Raw genomic sequence first — 18,733 nt, forward strand, 5'->3', positions numbered from 1 at the left:
AACAAAGGATTTAGGGCTATGCCAAAGACCACAGCCTGAGGAAGTTAATTCAGCCTTTGGCAGGGAAAATCCACTTTAATTAAAAAATAGCTATGCGGATATCCAGTTTTTCTTTTCAGAGGCTGAGTAAAGGTGGAGATCTCAGTTTCCATTTGATGCCATGACTACATAGCTTTACTCGTTCTTGTTTTAACTGTAGAGTCAAGGGGGGAAATTTGCAGTAGAAAGTAAAGCTAGGTTCAAAAACTTCACAAAAATTAAAGTTTCAACATATAAAGCTTATCCTCAGATTTTGCTAAAGTGCTTGCATCAAATTTTATTCAAGTTTTAATGTAAATTCCTGCTTTAATATTTCTGTTACCGTGGCATCTGTCAAATGTATCAATCTCTTAGGTTGTTGGTAGGCCCAGGTTTCAATAAAAATATACAGGCCTAAAATATGCTCTTTAGCACATTGTTTCTGAATCTCAAACCCCTTTTGTGCCTTGACCCTTTCCCCAGATACTTAAAAAGCAATTTGTGCAAAATATCCCAAATGGGAATGTTCTAAAGAGCACCGAGTCATTTCCTGCATCACAGAGTAAACTTTCACCTTTTTTTTTTTAGAAAAAGGAACTGGCCATACTCCTTGCAGTGTCACGGCTAACCAGACAGAAAAGTGCCTGCCCTGCAGCAACAGAGCACTGGGAGAGAAAGTGAGGGAAGTGGGAGAATTCAGCCATGCACCCCTTTTGTTGTAAAAAGTAGACACATGAAGAGCAAACACAGCTCTTCCAGCCAGGTCTAGGCTGATCCTCGGTCACACATAACTTTTTCCATATGGGTGCAGAAGATTTTAAATATCTGAACAGGGGTGTAGTCGTCCAGGATGTCAGGGAGTCTTAGACCCCTTACTTTTTGGCAACAGGGTCCCAGCAGAGTGCCAATATCTCCAGCATCCTATGAGCCAATCAGCATGAAAAGCAAGTCTGTTAGCCACTGAGAAGAGTCTTCTAGCATGCATCCTTGATCTTTCCTGCTGATTAGAGCCAATCAGAACGAAAGGAGGTGAGTCAGCCTCTGAGAAGACTCTTCTCTGTCTTGTCTGTTGTTGTGGGAGAAGGTTTTAACCAGTAGTGTAGTGGCAAATTCAGAAGTGAGGGTCCCTTCATGTTATTCACAGCCACACACCCTTCTCCCTTTTTTGCTCAGTTGAGAATGAGAGCCTTGTTAATGCCTTCTCCCACAACAACAGACGTTCTTAGGAGCCAATCAGCATGAAAGGGGAAAGTGTTTGCTACTGAGAAGAGTCTTCTCGGAGGCTGAGTCACCTCATTTCACTCTAATTGGCTCCAATCAGCAGGGAAAGGACAAGGAAGCATGTTAAAAGCCTCTTCTCAGTGGCTCACAAACTGTTGATTGGCTCGTAGTGCTAGAGATGTAGGGACCCTGCTGGGATCCTGCTCCCCAAAAAGTAACCCCCCTGAGACCCTGGACAACTACACCCCTGGTTTTAATGAGGATATCATCCTCAACCCAGCAACAACCAAAAGGGGAGGGGAGGGGCTGTGACTATCATGAAAGGACCCTGCACTACTGAATTTGCCACTACACTACTGACTACTGTAGATATTTCAGGACCCTAAAGGCAGTAAAGAAAAGCCTCCTACTGTGTGCTCAAGGCTGCAGCCCTATGCTCACTTACCAGGAAGTAAGCTCCGTGGAATTCATTGGGACTTACTTCTAAGTAGACATATCCATTGGATTGTGCTGTTAATGACACTTTAGTAGGTAGGAGGATGAGTTTATAAGCCTCCCAAATAAATTATTAGGATCAGTTAGTGTTTTTTCCCACAAAAGCAAGACAAATCAGATTAGATAATGCATATTCACAGGGTTGAAATCCATCCCAGGTGTATTTTTAATTGCAGAATTTACACAGAAGAAGACCTAGGCCACATTCACACTGTACATTTATTCCACTATTATTCCACTTTAAACAGTGATGGTTTTCCCTAAAGAATCCTGGGAAGGGTAGTTTGTAAAGGATGCTGAGAGTTGTTAGGAGACCCCTGCTCCCCTCACACACCTGCAATTCCCAGAGTTCTCAGGGAAGAGGGATTGATTGTTAAACCACTCAGAAAACTGTAGCTCTATGAGGAGAATAGGGATCTCCTAAAAACCCTCAGCACCCTTCATGAACCACACTTCCCAGAATTCCTTGGAGGAAACCATGACTGTTTTAAGTGGAATACTACAACTTAGTTCTAACTTATTAGCCCCTCCACAGTAGTAAATGCTTTCCCAAATTTTAGCCACTTACAGAAACAGAAAGCTCCAGGTGCAAAAAACAAACAAAACAAAAGCCGAGAAAATAACTGAATATTACAAATCAGGGGCGTGTGCGTTCGTGCGTGCGTGCGTGTGTGTGTGTAAAACCCAGGCTATGTTATATATAGAGAGACACAGTTTTGAAAGCAACAAACAGAACTTCACCCAAGCTTGCTCTGGATCCCTGTAAGGATTCCGTTAATCACCTAAAAATATATGCACTTAATTGTGATTAACGAAACAGAGGTTTTTATTGTTCTACCCAAACATTTCAGCTTCTGCCTTCATCAGCTGCTAACATACAAATGCTGTTACCAAGGTGGCAGTTATAGAGCTTTGAGGATGGAATGCTCTGAGGGGCTTCATTGGCAGAAGCTAAGTAGTGGTGGTACTGTCCTCCAGGTTCAGGCCATGTGGTGCCAATCAGGGCCGGCTCAAGGCATGTGGGGGCCCTTGGGCATCAGCTTGCCCTGGCCCCCAGATGGGTGGGTGGGTGTGACCGCATGTTTATACATGCGCAGACGCGGCCCCCTCATGGCCCCCCACGGCCCCTCTACCTGTCTAGTCTTTACCATTGCCCTTAATGAAGATGGCGGCCATGGTTTCCCTAAGGGGAATGAAGCCTCTGCCGCCATCTTTGTTGATGGCACACATGCGTGCTACGCGCGCACATCTCTGCCATCAACTAAGATGGCGGCAGCGGCTTCAGTACCTTAGGGAAGCTGTGGCTGCCATCTACATTAAGGGCAATGCTAAAAAGCCGGCTGACAGGTAAGTGGGGGGCAGGGGGGCGCAGATCACGGAAGGGGAGCGGAGGGCCTCTCAGGGGCCCTCAGGGGATCCTGTAGCTCCAGGGCCTTCGGGCCAGTGCCCAACCTGGCCGCCCTTTAGAACCGGCCCTGGTGCCAATGTGTTCAGAGAGTACATCCAAATGTTCTTCCTCTCAGTCAGTGCTGCTGGATCTGTTGGCATCTCTATAGCTGTTATAGAAACGTCCAACAGACTGTGGCCCTCAGTGCTGAAATGTTTTGCAACTGGTTGCTCCACTTTTTTTGTCAAGATTACTGACTTGTGGTTTCTGAAGCATGTGCGTAGGTCAGTTGTAGTTTTTCCTTCGTATTGGATATTACATCCTGGTCTTTTGCATTCAATGACATAAATTATATTGCAGGACCTGCAGGTGGTGTTCTATTTAATGTAATATGTTCTGCCAGTCCTAGTGCCTGAGGTACACACACACACATATATATGTTCTGACGTACCATTTGTGACTTTATTCTGGGGGATGCCACCACCCAAAGACACACTGAGTTCAGTTTGGGGCAGAAAAATGCCACTTAAAACTGTCAGTTTCTTAATTTCCATTCAAAAATTAAGGGAAGCAGGTTCAAGTGCTTTCCTCCTGATACAGTACGTATGGCTTTGTATGGGACATTCTCCTTCCCCAAGATACATTAGAAGTCAGTTTAGGGTAGAAAACTACCCAATAAAACTCCTTTTTAATTTTCCTGAACGAAAGTTAACCGCTGTATGCTTTTCACATAGAGGTAGCAAAACTAATCACCATATCTCAAAAGATTTGCCATGCTGAATCGCTTGAAGCACATGTGAGGTCAAGAGGCTCTAGATTGTCTTGACAAGTATATTGCTCTCATAAACTCAGGCTGTGTGATAATAATCTATTTGCCCTTTTCCCCATATTACTCAATACATCAAGTGACTCTGTGATATGTTGGATCTCTTTGTCATTTGATTTGTGCTACTTTATTTATCCTCCACAAAGAAGTTATATGATAAAAAGCTATAATTGAAGTTTTTCCATTTGTAATCTGTCTTTCTTAAGTGATCACTGCATAAATATGTTGTTTCTTTGGCACCCTGGGCTCCTTCAGGGAGTAAGGGCAGGATATACATTTAATAAATTAAAAAATGCCAAAAGAGAAATTATTTAAAATCTAGTAACTTTGGGTGATAATGAGGCTATATAGGCACTTTCTCTACTATTCAACAACCATTTCTTTCATCTTTACGCTTAACATTTTCCACACCTTGATTGTGTTTGTAATTTAGTGCAAAACTAATTGAGGCTGCCTGAAACAAAGACTGTGATCTCTAGACTGCATTTTAAATAATGTTTTCTACACTTTATCTGGGTAACCCTATTACAACCCCAAGTTTTCAGTAGCACCTATAACTGACGACATCCTACTCTGCTTCTCTACCCCAGAATCAAATCCTGTATCTCCTGATATCTCTAACTGTCAAAAATTCTGGTCCATGCTGTGATGTATTGTTCCTTTAAATCTTACCCTGCTCTGCTGTGTTACTTTGATTCTCAGTTCAGTAAAAATTAAGCTTACGGTGACTGTTGGGTCCTGTGAGTTACTTGAATGCAGGGGTGGCTGACCTGTGACCCTCCAGATCTTGCTGATAAACAATCTCCATCAGCCCAAGCCAGCATGGCCAATGGCTAGGGAGTTGCAATTCAGCAATATCTGGACAGCCATAGATGAGCCATCCCTGCCTTAAGACTACATGCATGTCCTGGGCATTTCTCACCTTGGTTAATACAGTCTTCTTCTTTCTTTCCTTACATTGTCTAACCTTGTCCCCTCACCTTGTCCCCTCATTTCTGTCTCGCACTCACCAAAATTATTCAGTCCTCTTGTCACTCTGAACATGTGACTCACCTCCTTACATCCTCACGCTGGCCTACTGTCCGCTCCTACAAACAGGGGCAGCCTCAGGCCAAAAAACCTAAGAGGCAGCAGCGGACACCATCACCACTTGTACTATTCTTCCTGAGCACCACCACACTTGTTGCTCTTTGTTGGAGAACAGAGTTGCTGGTCCCATGTGGCCTATCCTTTGCCCCCTAAGATAGCCTGCTGCCCTCAGGTGCAGTAGAGGAGGTTTCCCTGTCACCACTGTTGCAGATTCAGCTGCCAGGACAGTCAGCTCATGTATTTAGGGATAGGACACATTCTTGTACCCAGCCTCTGCAAAATGTCTTAGGCCAGCCCTGCCTAAGCACTTCGTTCTTATATCCAGATTAGGGATATAATTTTGGTTCTGTCAGTTTCTCATTTTTTCCAATCTTAAATTCAGTTCTTCACATTTCTGCAGCAAGTTTCAATTTTTTAAAAAAATCCTCATGAACATTCTCCAGCACTTTAGTGCGAATTTCTCATGAGAAAAACATTTTTGTAGGGAGTTATGAATAACCAACACATTTTTTTGCAAGCCATTTATTAACATATAATGCATTTTTGCATGTTATTTTCACACATATATTCATTTTTATGAATGAATATATTTTATTTTACGCATGAACTCCCCTAGTGTATGAATGTTTATAAACATTGGTTGGTTGGCAAACTGAATCGCAAAATTTGAATGTACGAATTTCAACTAATGGCTGTGTGCTACTTCTCATATTGTTTCAGAAAGTGCAAATTTGATAAATTTGGCTTCAACAACAACAATCTTTATTGCTTAGTCAACAGACCGTTGCAAAACAAAACAAGATACAAAACATAAAACATATACTTTAAAATGGGTTAAATATAAAGGCAGTTTTCAATCAGTACATATATTAAGAACAATGCACAGTCAGGTGGGATCTGACCTCCATGGCCAGGTTCAAAAATTTGGCCACTTGAATGGTAGTTGCTTTGGCTAAATTTGATAAATTTGGCTTGAAATACAAACTGAATTGAAATTCTCACCCATCTCTAATCCGGATATATTTCTGCCTGTGCTATCTGCTCAGCTCCACAATCCACAACCATCCAAAGGTCTTCTGTTCCTTCCAATACATCTGCCCTTTCTCCTTTACTACCCCTTATACCTGGAACTGCCTCCCAGATTGCCAGTGAAGCCACCTCTCAAATCCTCAAAACCAAACTTTTCCATGAAACTTGTCATTGAACTACAGCTTGCATTATTTCTGGCCATCGGCTATGCTGGCTGGGACTAATGGGAGTTGGAACCCAATAATGTCTGGAGGGCCAAGTGTTCTCCAATTCTGCCCTTCTGTAACTAATACTATGTGTAACTGGATCAAATATACTTCCCCTGTTTACTGCCTCCATTTTCCTTCCTTCTTCTTTTGTCACCCTTGTGACTTTTTTTTTGTAATAATAAGCCTCTAGGGGCAAGAATCTGCCCTCTCATTCTTTGTAAAACGCTACAAACATGGGTGACATAATAATAACGGCTGTACAAAAAAATGGATTTACTATCCTTTTTCAACTTTCCTCCTTTTTATCACTTGTGAAAGGATGTATTTTAAGAGAAGAATATGTTTAGTATCCCTCCACCATTTTTTCATGGAGTTGTTTAGAGAAATAGAGTTGGGTGGTATCAGCATACTGATGACATTTTGCTCCAAATCTCCAAATGAACACATCCAACAACTCCATACTGATGTTAAATGGAATGGGGGAGAAGATGGTACCCTGTGGGACCCCACAGCAGGGAGCTGACTGTCATTCCCCCTCGCTCTCCATGCTACTCTTTGAGCAGTTATTGTGCAGGTGGAACCACTGAAGAACACTGCACCCTGTTTTCATCCTGCAGAACTGGACCAGGGTAATACCATGTTAATGGTATCAGAAGATGCCGAGAGATTGAATAGAGTAACAGGGTCACACACCCCTATCCTTCTCTTTATAAAGGTCATCCATCAAAGTGATCAAAGCTGATTCATTCCCCAAGCCAGACAGGAACCCAGTCTGGGATGGGTGTAATCAGTATCCTCAAGTATCCTTGCAGTTGTGCTGATACAACCCTCTCAATCACCTTGTTTAAAAAGGGGGTGTTAGCATCCAGATGATAGTTGTTTATAACCATATCATCTAGGTTATTTTGTTCCAGAAGTAGTCACGCTAAGGCCTCCTTAAGGATAGCAGGCACCACTCCTCTGTGGAAGAAACTTTCATTCTCCAAATTATTTCTTGTGGACCGCACAATGCTCCCTACATCCTGAACAAAAGGCTCTACTTGTCTCTTGAAAATACCCAAACTGCTAGTCATCCTCATAACACACTCCTGAAAACAAAATATTGTTGTCCACTGTGACTCTGTGCCGGATCTTCCTTCCAGCACAATAATGGCAAGATCACATTCCTAACTATTCTGCTTTATGTCATAGTGGAGGAGTTGGTGGCAGGCACAATGCTGCTAGTCTTGGGACCAGCATGAATGGCTTGGGACAAAAGGCTCCTTGTTTGGCCACTGATGTTGTCCCTCTGCATTGGGCGGCCCTGTGCTCTACACTTGCTGGGACTCTCTTAAAAAGATGCTATTGAGATGTGTGTGGCTCACTCATTCCTCCTGCCTCCTACTAAGAACTGTTCCTGTCACTGCCATACTCCCAAGCAGTCTCTGCCTAGCAAAACCTGCACAATGTGCAACAGATTTGTGGGAAGCTGGAAACTGGTTTCTAGTGAAAACGTTGACGATTACATGAAAGAACTGGGTGAGATCTGGTTTGATTCAATTTGGAAATTGTTACTGCTACTGCTGCTGCTATACATTTCAGTGATCTTTTGGTGCTAAGAGCTTTTCACTCAAATCATTAAATGTTTAACTTAAGCATCTTGAAAGGGTGAACAAGATAAATTCTTTATTTCTTCTGTCTTACTAACCATGCTCAAAACCTGTCCTTTCCTTTAATTATTGTCTTGTATAATGTGAAATTTCAACTTCTAGCAATAGCCCGATTATCCCCAGAGCCCAGTTTTTATTGTGAATGAATTTATTTCTTCGACAGAAATAACATGTATATAACATGTATATAACATGGTGTACAACAGTATAACATGGTGTCGCATATTCTTTGGGGTTTCATTTCTTTTAAAGCTAGTTTACTAATTCTATCATTTTATATTGTAATCTCTCGGATCAGAGACCTGCTCCCTTGTACTCTATAAAGCACCGTGTGCACTGATTGTTGTTGTTATTCAATACTGTGATGGTACAACAGCAAAAACTCACTATATCAGTTACTCCATTAACAGTGAAATGCTACATATGTCTACTCAGATGTAAGTCTTACTAAGCTCAGTGGGACTCGGGCAAGTGGAATATAGGATTATACTGTAATTCTGTTACCTTCAAGAATTAAATTCAGACACTGAAGTATTTTAACTAATTCTGATATGTTTAGTGTATAAATTTGGTTAGTCAAAAGAACCAGGATTTAGGTAAACATAATGAACATTTAGGTTTAAACACACAGTTCCTATGCATCACTTTCTTCAGAGAATTTAAAGATGATAACCATTTTCGTGTTATAACTATTTGTACATGGTGTATGCACAGTCTGAAATACAACAAAATGGAGGCAGAAAATGAATTCCTGTCATATTGACCATAACGTTAAACTTATTTTCATGTTATATTTAAAATACACACTGTGTAAACTCAGAAGTCTCACCTACCTATGTAGATTCGTGTGAATGTAATGTTATTGAGAAACCTCTGTGTAGGAAAAAAACAAAGCACACACATCATCACATGTCAAGTATGATGCCACTGACTGGATTGGTTGTAGGATCAATATATTCCTGAGGAAATAAAATACCAGGTCGCATTTCAAATGTGGAAAGTACACAATGGAGATTCCATTTCTTAATGGAGATTATTGGGGGAGGGTGCATGTTTATCAAGAAATTCCTGCAACATTTACAGTGAAATCTTAAATATGCCTACTTAGAAGTAAACCAAAAAGCAGGACTACAGCTGAATGTCAAGAAGACTAAAGTAATGACAACAGAAGATTTATGTAACTTTAAAGTTGACAATGAGGACATTGAACTTGTCAAGGATCAATACCTCGACACAGTCATTAACCAAAATGGAGACAATAGTCAAGAAATCAGAAGAAGGCTAGGACTGGGGAGGGCCGCTATGAGAGAACTAGAAAAGGTCCTCAGATGCAAAGATGTATCACTGAACACTAAAGTCAGGATAATTCAGACCATGGTATTCCTTATCTCTGTGTATGGATGTGAAAGTTGGACAGTGAAGAAAGCGGATAAGATCACCTCATTTGAAATGTGGTGTTGGAGGAGAGCTTTGCACATACCATGGACTGTGAAAAAGACAAATAATTGGGTGTTAGAACAAATTAAACTAGAATTGTCATGAGAAGCTAAAATGATGAAACTGAGGTTATCATACTTTGGACACATAATGAGAAGACATGATTCACTAGAAAAGACAATGATGCTGGGAAAAACAGAAGGGAGTAGAAAAAGAGGAAGACCAAACAAGGGATGGGTTGATTCCATAAAGGAAACCACAGACCTGAACTTACAAGATCTGAACAGGGTGGTTCAGGACAGATGCTCCTGGAGGTCACTGATTCATAGGGTCACCATAAGTCATGATCATCTTGAAGGCACATAACAACAACAAGAAGTAAACCTCATTGAATTCAATGGGAGTTATTCCCTGGCAAATGTATGCACGATTGCAGCTTTAATGATAATCTGTGAATGAGCTACTACAGATCAAACATCTCAGAGAGAACAGTCAGATCACTTGATATCACCATATGCAGTACTTTTCAATGGAGTTAGTCCACACATGGAGGTATGAGTCATCAAGTACTGAGTACTCAAAAGAGAATCTTATACATTCATGTGTGATTTGGCTCTGTATATAGGGGAAATGTCATATAAAGCAGGCCTGTCTTCACTGGTCTTCTTTTGAATCTAGCATTGATTACTGTCATAACAATTTTTGTATTTAAACACACCAGTGTGGTCAACAGTTCACCTTTGTCTTTAGGATAATTTGGGAATCCCTAATAATCTGGCAGTTCAAATATACTTTGGGGGGGGATGGGCAATCAATAATTGTAGCACTTTCCACTAATAGCTGTAGTCCTCTCCATCTGACATTTCTTTACTTACACATGTTTTTGGTGCCATGGATTTTGTAATGTATGTTACAAACAGAATATAATGGAACATAATGATGTTTTATTTATCCAACTTGTAGGAGTGGGGTTGTTCACCAGAAAACTTGGCAGCTTGGCCAAACCCAAAGTCATCATCAGCATGAAGGGTGATGAAGTTACAATCAGGACTGAAAGCACCTTCAGAAATACACAGATCATTTTTAAGCTGGGCCAGGAATTTCAAGAAACTACAGCAGATGACAGGAAAACTAAGGTGAGAGATATATATCCCGCCCCCACCCATTGTATTTGTAATTGTTTATACAAATTGAAGAGGTGGGGACATTTTATTCCTTTTAACAGACTGTAAGATCTTCAGATCTTTTCCTCAAAACTAGGAATGGATAGTTCTGTCAATTTCAATTCTTGCAGTTTCTTACTTTTCCAATCTTCAATTCAGTTCTCCACATTGGTGCAGAAATTTGTGTTTGTTTGTTTTTTAAAAAATCCTCATTAAAATTCTTCAGAATTTTAGCACAAAGTTCTCCTAATAAACCCATTTTTGTATGCAGTTTTGAATAATGTTCACATTTTTGCAAGCAACGTCTCTTAATAGAATGCATTGTTGTATGTTATTTTCACTAATATTTTCATTTTTATGCATACTTTCCCCTAATATATTCATTTTTGTAAACATTGGTTGGAAAATAATCCAGATGTGCAAATTTTGAGGGGTGGCTGAGTTTTGGTTCTCCCATTGTTCCAGAAAGTGTATATTTGATTGATCTGGCTTTAAATGCAGAATCAATTTAATTTCTTCCCTATCCCTTCTCAAAACCAAAAGCAACTTGATATGTGAGCTACAGATAGCATAGATCTTGCTAGTATTACACTCATCCTACATCCTGAAGTGGTGAGAGGTTCCAGGGACACAGCACTTGCCCAGGTTTCTTTCTCTTTAGGATACATTTTAATTGACCATAAGTGGAGACAAACAACTTAAACACTCCAACAGACAGCCAAAGCCCGCTGCTCCTACATTTATTTATTTATTTTATTATTACAGTCATAATCCAGGGAGCTCAAGGCGGCATACAAACATGGTTCTCCCCCCTCACCTCACAATTTTATTCTCACAACACCCCTGTAAGGTAGGTTAGGCTGAGAGACAGTGACTGGCCCAAGGTCACCAGTGAGCTTCATGACTGAGGAGGCATTTGAACCCTGATTTCCCAGATCCCAGTCTAACACTCTAACCACTACACCACACTGACTGTCAGTGTATACATCAGGTATAGAGGGAGACAGCCAGCACCCCAAAACACTGTTAGCTTATAAAGTAAAAAAAAACACTCAGCGCCCTCAAAGTAGGCCCATTGAAATTAATGGACCTAAATCATGTTACTTTATTTCAGTGGGTCTTCTCTGAGTATGGCTAGCACTGGTTACAACCTCATTACTATCACAGAAATGTGATATATATTTCACCATAGTCGGGGAGACTGTAACCAGGTGACCTGTGTGCCTTCTCAGTCTGCTGCTCAGTCGCTAACTGTTGATCAGCAACTTCTCCCCTTTCTTCTGGTTTTTTATCTTTAAACTGGTCTCGGACCAGACAGCCCTTCAAATAAAGGATGCCTTCAACCTATGCTGTTTTGTCCTGGTTCCATGTATGTAACTGGAGCTGCAGCTTTGCTGAAGCTAAACTGCTGTCAATAAGATCAGCCCCTTGTATGGAGATAACCTGAATGGCCCTATATACAAACAGGATATGATTTTTTTAAAAAGAAAAGAAAAGAAATACAAGTGCTCCTGAGGAATAATCACACGGTATTAACACATGTGGATTACATGACATTCCATCATTATATGGCACCCCAGCCTGGCCTGCTTCTTTATTTCTGCAAATATGTAAGTCAAAATAGTCACATTTTCATTTTTTTTCCCCTTTGGGTCTCCAGACTATTGTAACGTTAGAAAAAGGTGCATTGGTTCAAGTGCAGAAGTGGAATGGCAAAGAATCAACACTAAGGAGGAAACTAGTTGATGGGAAAATGGTGGTGGTAAGTTACTGCTTTTAATCACATTGTACATAACTCATTCTCCGTGTCCCAACGCATAGGGAGGCACGGAGAACGATAACTAGAGCTAGGGCCTTCTCAGTGGTGGCCCCCAAACTATGGAACGCCCTCCCTGATGAGATATGCCTGGCGCCTTCTTTGTTATCTTTTCGGCGCCAGGTAAAGACCTACCTCTTCGCCCAGGCATTTTAAAAATTTTAAAATTTGAATTTAAAATTGAAAATTTTTAATTATGTTTTATTGTGTATTGTATTTACATCCACTTGTATTTTAACCTGTTTTATTATGCTGTACACCGCCCTGGGAGCTTATTGCTATACGGCGGTCTAAAAATGTAATAAAATAAATAAATAAATAAATAATTCTAAGATAGACACTTTAAAGTCCCATTGACTGCAATGAGAAAACTATAACCATGTGCTTAGCTCTTATATTGTAATAAGGGGGACTTAAAATGTTGTGCCCAACATTTTTGAATGGCAATATGTACTCAAATCCCAGTTACAAATTTTAGAAAGAGTTGAACTTCAAGGGGTTGCTTAAAATAAGTGACTTAGAGTTAAAAACTAAAAATGTGTATCTAAGGGGAAAATGCACTTCAGTTTGATTTAAAGATGGTTCAAGCATGGCTGAATTTCATCTTACCTTTTCTTTTCTGTATGCTCAGTTTAATGCAAATGCCATCCTTGATGAGAGTAGGGTGGGATGTTTTTGTTTGTTTGTTTTAGGACTGTGTATATGCCTTTGACTCAGGTCAAAACACCAAATCAGGTTTAAAGTTTTCAAGCTGCTGCCATGACATGCCTGCCTGCCAGTGCTCAGCTATACTTTCCTCTTTCAACAAGCCTTTTAGGTTGAGACCTATCCCAGTTTGCGTCTGTGTTAGAATTGCTTAATATGTTTTTTAATAATGTTTTAACCCTTTTTTAAAGTTGTTTTTTAAAAAAATGTTTTTAACACTTTTGTTTTAATGTATTTTAAGATCTGTTTTTATGATGTTTTAAAGTGTTTTTAGCGCTTTGTTTGCCGCCCTGGGCTCCTGCTGGGAGGAAGGGCGGGATACAAATTAAATAATAAATAAATAAATAAATATATGGGGATCAGGATGCAAGCAAGGAATAAAATTGTTCCCCACCTGCCACACTCGTTATGGATTAAAAATGTGTAATGATATTATATGCATTTACAACAGCATATCTGAAGTGACTGCATGTATCATTTTTACTACTTGATCTCATACATTGCATACAAACAAGGGAGTCTTATCTAAATGCATCTTCACACTTCCTGGCACATGTCTACATGATTCAGCTGATGCATGTAGCCTCTTTCCAACATAACAGTATGGACTGTGTGCATTCACACAATGATGCATAATGCACAGAGCTTCCAGCTGATAATTAGGCTTCCAGAACACCTAAGCAAAATATCCCAGCTATTAAGTTTCTGGAAATCCAGAAGTGTTGCACCTTGGATTTTGCTAGCCTTCAAACCAAGTTTAGGTATAGCACTTGTTCACATCAGAACTGAGCAACAGAATTGTTGACTTAGACCTATTTCAGCAGAGGCTGGACAGCTATCTGCCAGGGATATTTCAGATGCACCCTGCACTGCAGATCCTGCACTGCACAGATGACTGGACTAGATGACCCCCAAGATTCATTCAAACTTTATGAGTCTGGACTTTGACCTATTGGGCTCACCTGGAAGGAACATGAACATCCCAAGTGAGCATGGATTTCTGGAAGGCTGGAGCGTCATAATCAGAGATGCATGATTATGATAAGCCCCATGAGGTTGAAAAGTTGGTAAAAAAAACACTTCTGGGATTGAAAAGTGCACATGTACAAAAACTGAATGTTAGCCACAGCACACAGTGCAAGTTACTTTTATTCAAGATGTTTTGATGGTGTGAAATAAAAATGTGTTTCCTGCTTACAGCTGGGCTGTGTTCTTATGTGTAATTATCCTCAGATCTTGTTGCAGTTGGTGGTATATGCAGGAGTGGAGAGCCTGTGGATGAGCCTGAGCATGCATGCTGGGGCTGATGGGAGCTGTCATTCATCAACATCTGGAGGGTCACAGGTTCCCCATCCCTGGTGTAATATCACTTCAGTATGCTTTATATAAAGGCAATGCAGATGTCCTAAGCTATTTTCTATTTCTCAGGAATGCACCATGAAAGGCATCACTTGCACAAGAGTCTATGAGAAGATGTGAGAAATCAACAAACCTCGACTCAATTGAATCTAGTTCTTCAGAGCCACCTTGTTTCTGTGGGGAGCTAACCATCGTGTCCTTTTTTCTTCATTTTGTTTTACTGGAGAGCAAGCAACTAAGCCATAAACACAGATTTAAAAAACATTGTGTAAGTAATTGTGAAAGTATTTGTGACTCAATAAATGCTTACTGGTGTCTGTCACATGAATGTATTATTTTAGTATGGTACTATGGGTTGTATTCAACTAAGTTCTACACAAAGTAGACACACGGAAAATAATAAACCCAAGTTAGTCATCATGTCTAATGACTTCAATGGGTCTACTCTGAGTAGGACTAGCATTAAATACCATCCAATGTTTGGCACTGGCCCTTCTGAAGACATTGCCAATGTTTTTTTTCTCAGTAGTGTGTAATGCACTCATTTATTTAATCAAATTCAGTTGCACAGAAACAAAACAAACCGTGTTAAATGACACACTATGCAGTTCAGGGATGTTAAATTAGTGTGGCTGACAGAGGTTTAGTTGTCCAGGGTCTCAAAGGTTCTTAGACCCTTTACTTTTTTGGGAGCCAGGTCCCAGCAAGGTCCCTATGTCTCCTGTGTCCTATGAGCCAAACAGCATGAAAGGGGAGTGTGTTAGCCACTGAGAAAAGTCTTCTGACTTGCTTCCTTGTCATTTCCTGCTGATCGGAATCAGAGTTCCTATTAGCTGCAACTTCAACAAGTCACATTGTGGAGTGCAAGAATTCTGTAACTGCAGAAGAAGAGACAGTGAATCCTGATGATAGCATCCCATCTACATCATCAAGCAGTTTGGTAGCAGCAGGAGATAAACATGTAGACACTGAATTCAGTAATTCAAGCAGTATCTCTGACATAGCAAAATGACAGTCAACTAGTGACAATGGCAGAGAAACAGAAGTCCATATTCAAGCCTGACCAGATTGTTGTATAATCTTAGAAGGGGAGGCTTGGCTATGAGGGGTCATGGATGTGACTATCACGAGGGGACTCTGCATTTCTGAATTTGCCACTACGCTACTGGCAGAGCTTGGAAAAGTTACTTTTTTGAACTACAACTCCCATCAGCCCAATCCAGGGACCATGCTGGCTGGGGCTGATGGGAGTTGTAGTTCAAAAAAGTAACTTTTCCTAGCTCTGACTACTGGCCTGGCATTCAAGACAAAGGAATGCAGGTATCACTGGGTGAAGGGTACAATGTGAGTTCTAGAAGCACCCATATTTTACCATTTATTTTCTAGCACCAGTTGCACCCTGAGTAACTAACAGAGCAATCCAACTGCAGGCAGCCAATGGAGGGGAGCCCAGCAGAGGAGGAGCTGGCTGAAAGCTCTGCAGTATCCTCCTCCCATTTGGAAGCCATGGCTGAACGTTTGCTCCATCAGGAGTCGCATGCATGAGCCAGCCAGAAAGTGCCGGCTCTGGCAAACAGGCCTCCAGGGGAGTAAGTGGTCCCCATAGGCCTGAATGGGAAATAAAATTAATTGTTTTAATTACCCTTTTGGCTGGCAGAGTTTGAAGGAGGATCAGGACCTGGGGGAGGGGCCTGAAAGCGAGTAGGATCTCATGCAAGTCCCTCCCCATGTCTCCTCCCTGCCATGCCTCTGGAACACCCCATTTTTGGGCCTTCTGTCTGCTTCTCCTGGGCCTCCTTCTGCCAGGCTGGCTGTCCCTGATGGGCTCCTGGTAGAGCCACATCTCTGCCATGGTGGAGGGCTGCTGCAGAGGCCGGTGTAGCTGGGAGCCTCCCAGTACTGCCAAAGATTTGCGGCATCCAACTTACCCAGCCAAGCAGAAGGGTGAGTGGGATTACAGCCTAAAGCAATGATTGACACACACACACACACACCCTGGTTCATTCTCTATAGGAAAACAGCCATTAGCAAAGATATCATGAGAGCTGGAAGGTTTTCTGGAACAGAAAAAGTGCAACTGAGCTGATGAGCTGATAGCACTGGAAAGAAAAACAGATGATGTAGGTGGTATATTGTATCAATGCACAGGCAACATTCAATGGAACTCTAAGCCTTCTGCTTTGGAGAATCTGGGAGGTTGGAAGAAGCAGGATCTGAAACTACACAGACCTTTATGAGAATGCTCAGACCACATCCTATTGTTCAGCTTAATGGGACTTGGACATGTCTAACTGTTCATATGACTATAACCTTGTTGGTTCCATTCACAACTTCCTGTTCTCCATCCTCTCATATCAACTTTTGTTTATGGGTACATTATATTTTCTACTTTCATTAGGAGAGTCTATAGCTCAGTAGTAGAGTGAATGCCTTGTATATAGAAGATCCCAGATTCAGTCCATGGCATCTCCAGTTTAAATGATCAGGGAGTAGGTGAAATGAAAGCAGTTTGCTTTAGATCCTGGAAACAGTTTGGGACTAGATGGACAGAAAATCTGACCCAGTATACAGCAGTTTTTAAAAATGTCTCTTATTTTATTAATCTATAACGTTTCTATAAAGTTTCTTTAATGCCAACTTCAATTTTGCATCATCACAACTTGAATTTATTTTAACTTCTGCTATTAGTACCAATGTACAATAATAAAATGTTTTATTATGACTTATACAGTGCCATTAGTGTGCATGTTGCTTTACAGAGTACAAGAGGACAGGTCCCTGTCCCATGGACTTACAGTCTAAAACTCAACACAGGGGAGACAACACAGGGAGAGAAACAAGTGGAGGCAGGCATGGGTAAACATGGAAACAATGTGCAGCTCTTTCAATTGCATGTGCTTAGTTACTGACTTAGGCTGCAATCCAATACACACTTACCTAGGAGTAAGTCTCATTGAACCCAATGGAGCTTTCTTCTTAGTAGACATGTATTGGATTGCAGCCTGAGTGTGTTTCCAGACTTTGGGTTTATTCACATGGGAGCATTTCTTTGTAGCAAATACACAGCTTTTACCATCATAATAAATTTGCAAAGTTCACACTTCGTGCTCAATGGTAGCTTCAAATCTGTTGTTTTCCATTCACAAAAGTAGGCATTCCTCTGGGAAGGATTTGTGTCGCTGTTTCCTTGTGGCCCTGATCTCTAATTTTACATTTTTAATCCCTCTGTTTGCTCAGTTACTGGGCATATGCAAATATTTTTGACGTGAGCAGTATTTCCACTCCCTCCTGTCCCAGCTTCCTAAAGTCTGGTGGTTGAAAAGAAGTGGGGTCATCTGCCCCCCCTTTTCCCCTGCCCCTTGCTTTTTCTGAGTTAATTTTTCCCCACTGGAAAAACAAATCAACATAATATTCATATTTTTTTAAAAAAATGTATCAATATAATTATTTTCTGAAAATATTTATTATTTTATTTATATCCCGCCCTTCCTCCCAGCAGGAGCCCAGATATTTTTTCTGAAAATATCAACACTGATACTGATATTTTTGAGGTGACTTGTTTTTGAAAATCCACTTAAGATTTTTTAGGAAACAAAAGGAGTGAAGGAAGTTTGCTCAGAGAAAGCGAGGAACAGTTGCAGCAAACTGTGAAGGGGGGAGGACAGAGCAGTCAGAAGTTGCTAGATAAACCACCGGAAACAAAATGGAATTCATGGGAGAGTTAGTGGGCGGAGAAAGGAGAACAGCTGAAAGTGACGATTCACCTGCCCACTAAAAAGCATCAAAGCAAACCATCTTCAAAGACATGTGGAGTAGAGTGGAGCCATATTGGTCTAAACTTTTCATATTATCAGCGGATTGGATTAGTCCAGATTTACAGGGGGAAAACAGTGTGATAGATTCTGTTTGCCAGTAATGTCATGTGAATCATGCAAATTAAAAGGGGAGCACCAAACACACACTAAACTGTCATGTAGATGAGCCCAGAGGCTTATTACTGCAAATGGCTCATTATTTTTAACTTAATGGATTTTGAGCAGACAGAGTAAATCTGGATTAATGTGGGGCGAGGGAGAGATATGGGCTGGCATTTTGATGCCAACAAATTTGTGTAGACACTGTGAAAAAATGTGCATCCATGAGAACCACCAACCCCACAATAAACACATCTCTGGAAGCCCCCTGAGTTACAGTATGGCATGAGAACTAGGGGGTTGTGCTAAAGACTTATGGTAAAGGTGGATTTTGAAGAGGGGTTGAAGGAAATAACAGCAGACACATCACACTGGTGTTCTGGGAGGCAGTGCCAAGCATATATGCTAGCGAGAGA

The 18,733-nt window shown here is 40.9% G+C and overlaps 1 protein-coding gene across 1 annotated transcript; it reads left to right on the forward strand.

Annotated features, from left to right (window-relative positions):
* Positions 1 to 7,541: 7,541 nt before the first annotated feature.
* Positions 7,542 to 15,621, forward strand: LOC133372953 (myelin P2 protein-like). The gene is made up of 4 exons (XM_061602224.1): positions 7,542 to 7,792; positions 10,324 to 10,496; positions 12,184 to 12,285; positions 14,473 to 15,621. The coding sequence occupies exons 1-4, from the start codon at positions 7,624 to 7,626 to the stop codon at positions 14,521 to 14,523; spliced, it is 495 nt and encodes a 164-aa protein (XP_061458208.1). The 5' UTR covers positions 7,542 to 7,623; the 3' UTR covers positions 14,524 to 15,621.
* Positions 15,622 to 18,733: the final 3,112 nt, after the last annotated feature.

This window comes from Rhineura floridana, chromosome 1, assembly GCF_030035675.1.
Source record: "Rhineura floridana isolate rRhiFlo1 chromosome 1, rRhiFlo1.hap2, whole genome shotgun sequence".
In the NCBI taxonomy this organism is placed as follows: Eukaryota; Metazoa; Chordata; class Lepidosauria; order Squamata; family Rhineuridae; genus Rhineura; species Rhineura floridana.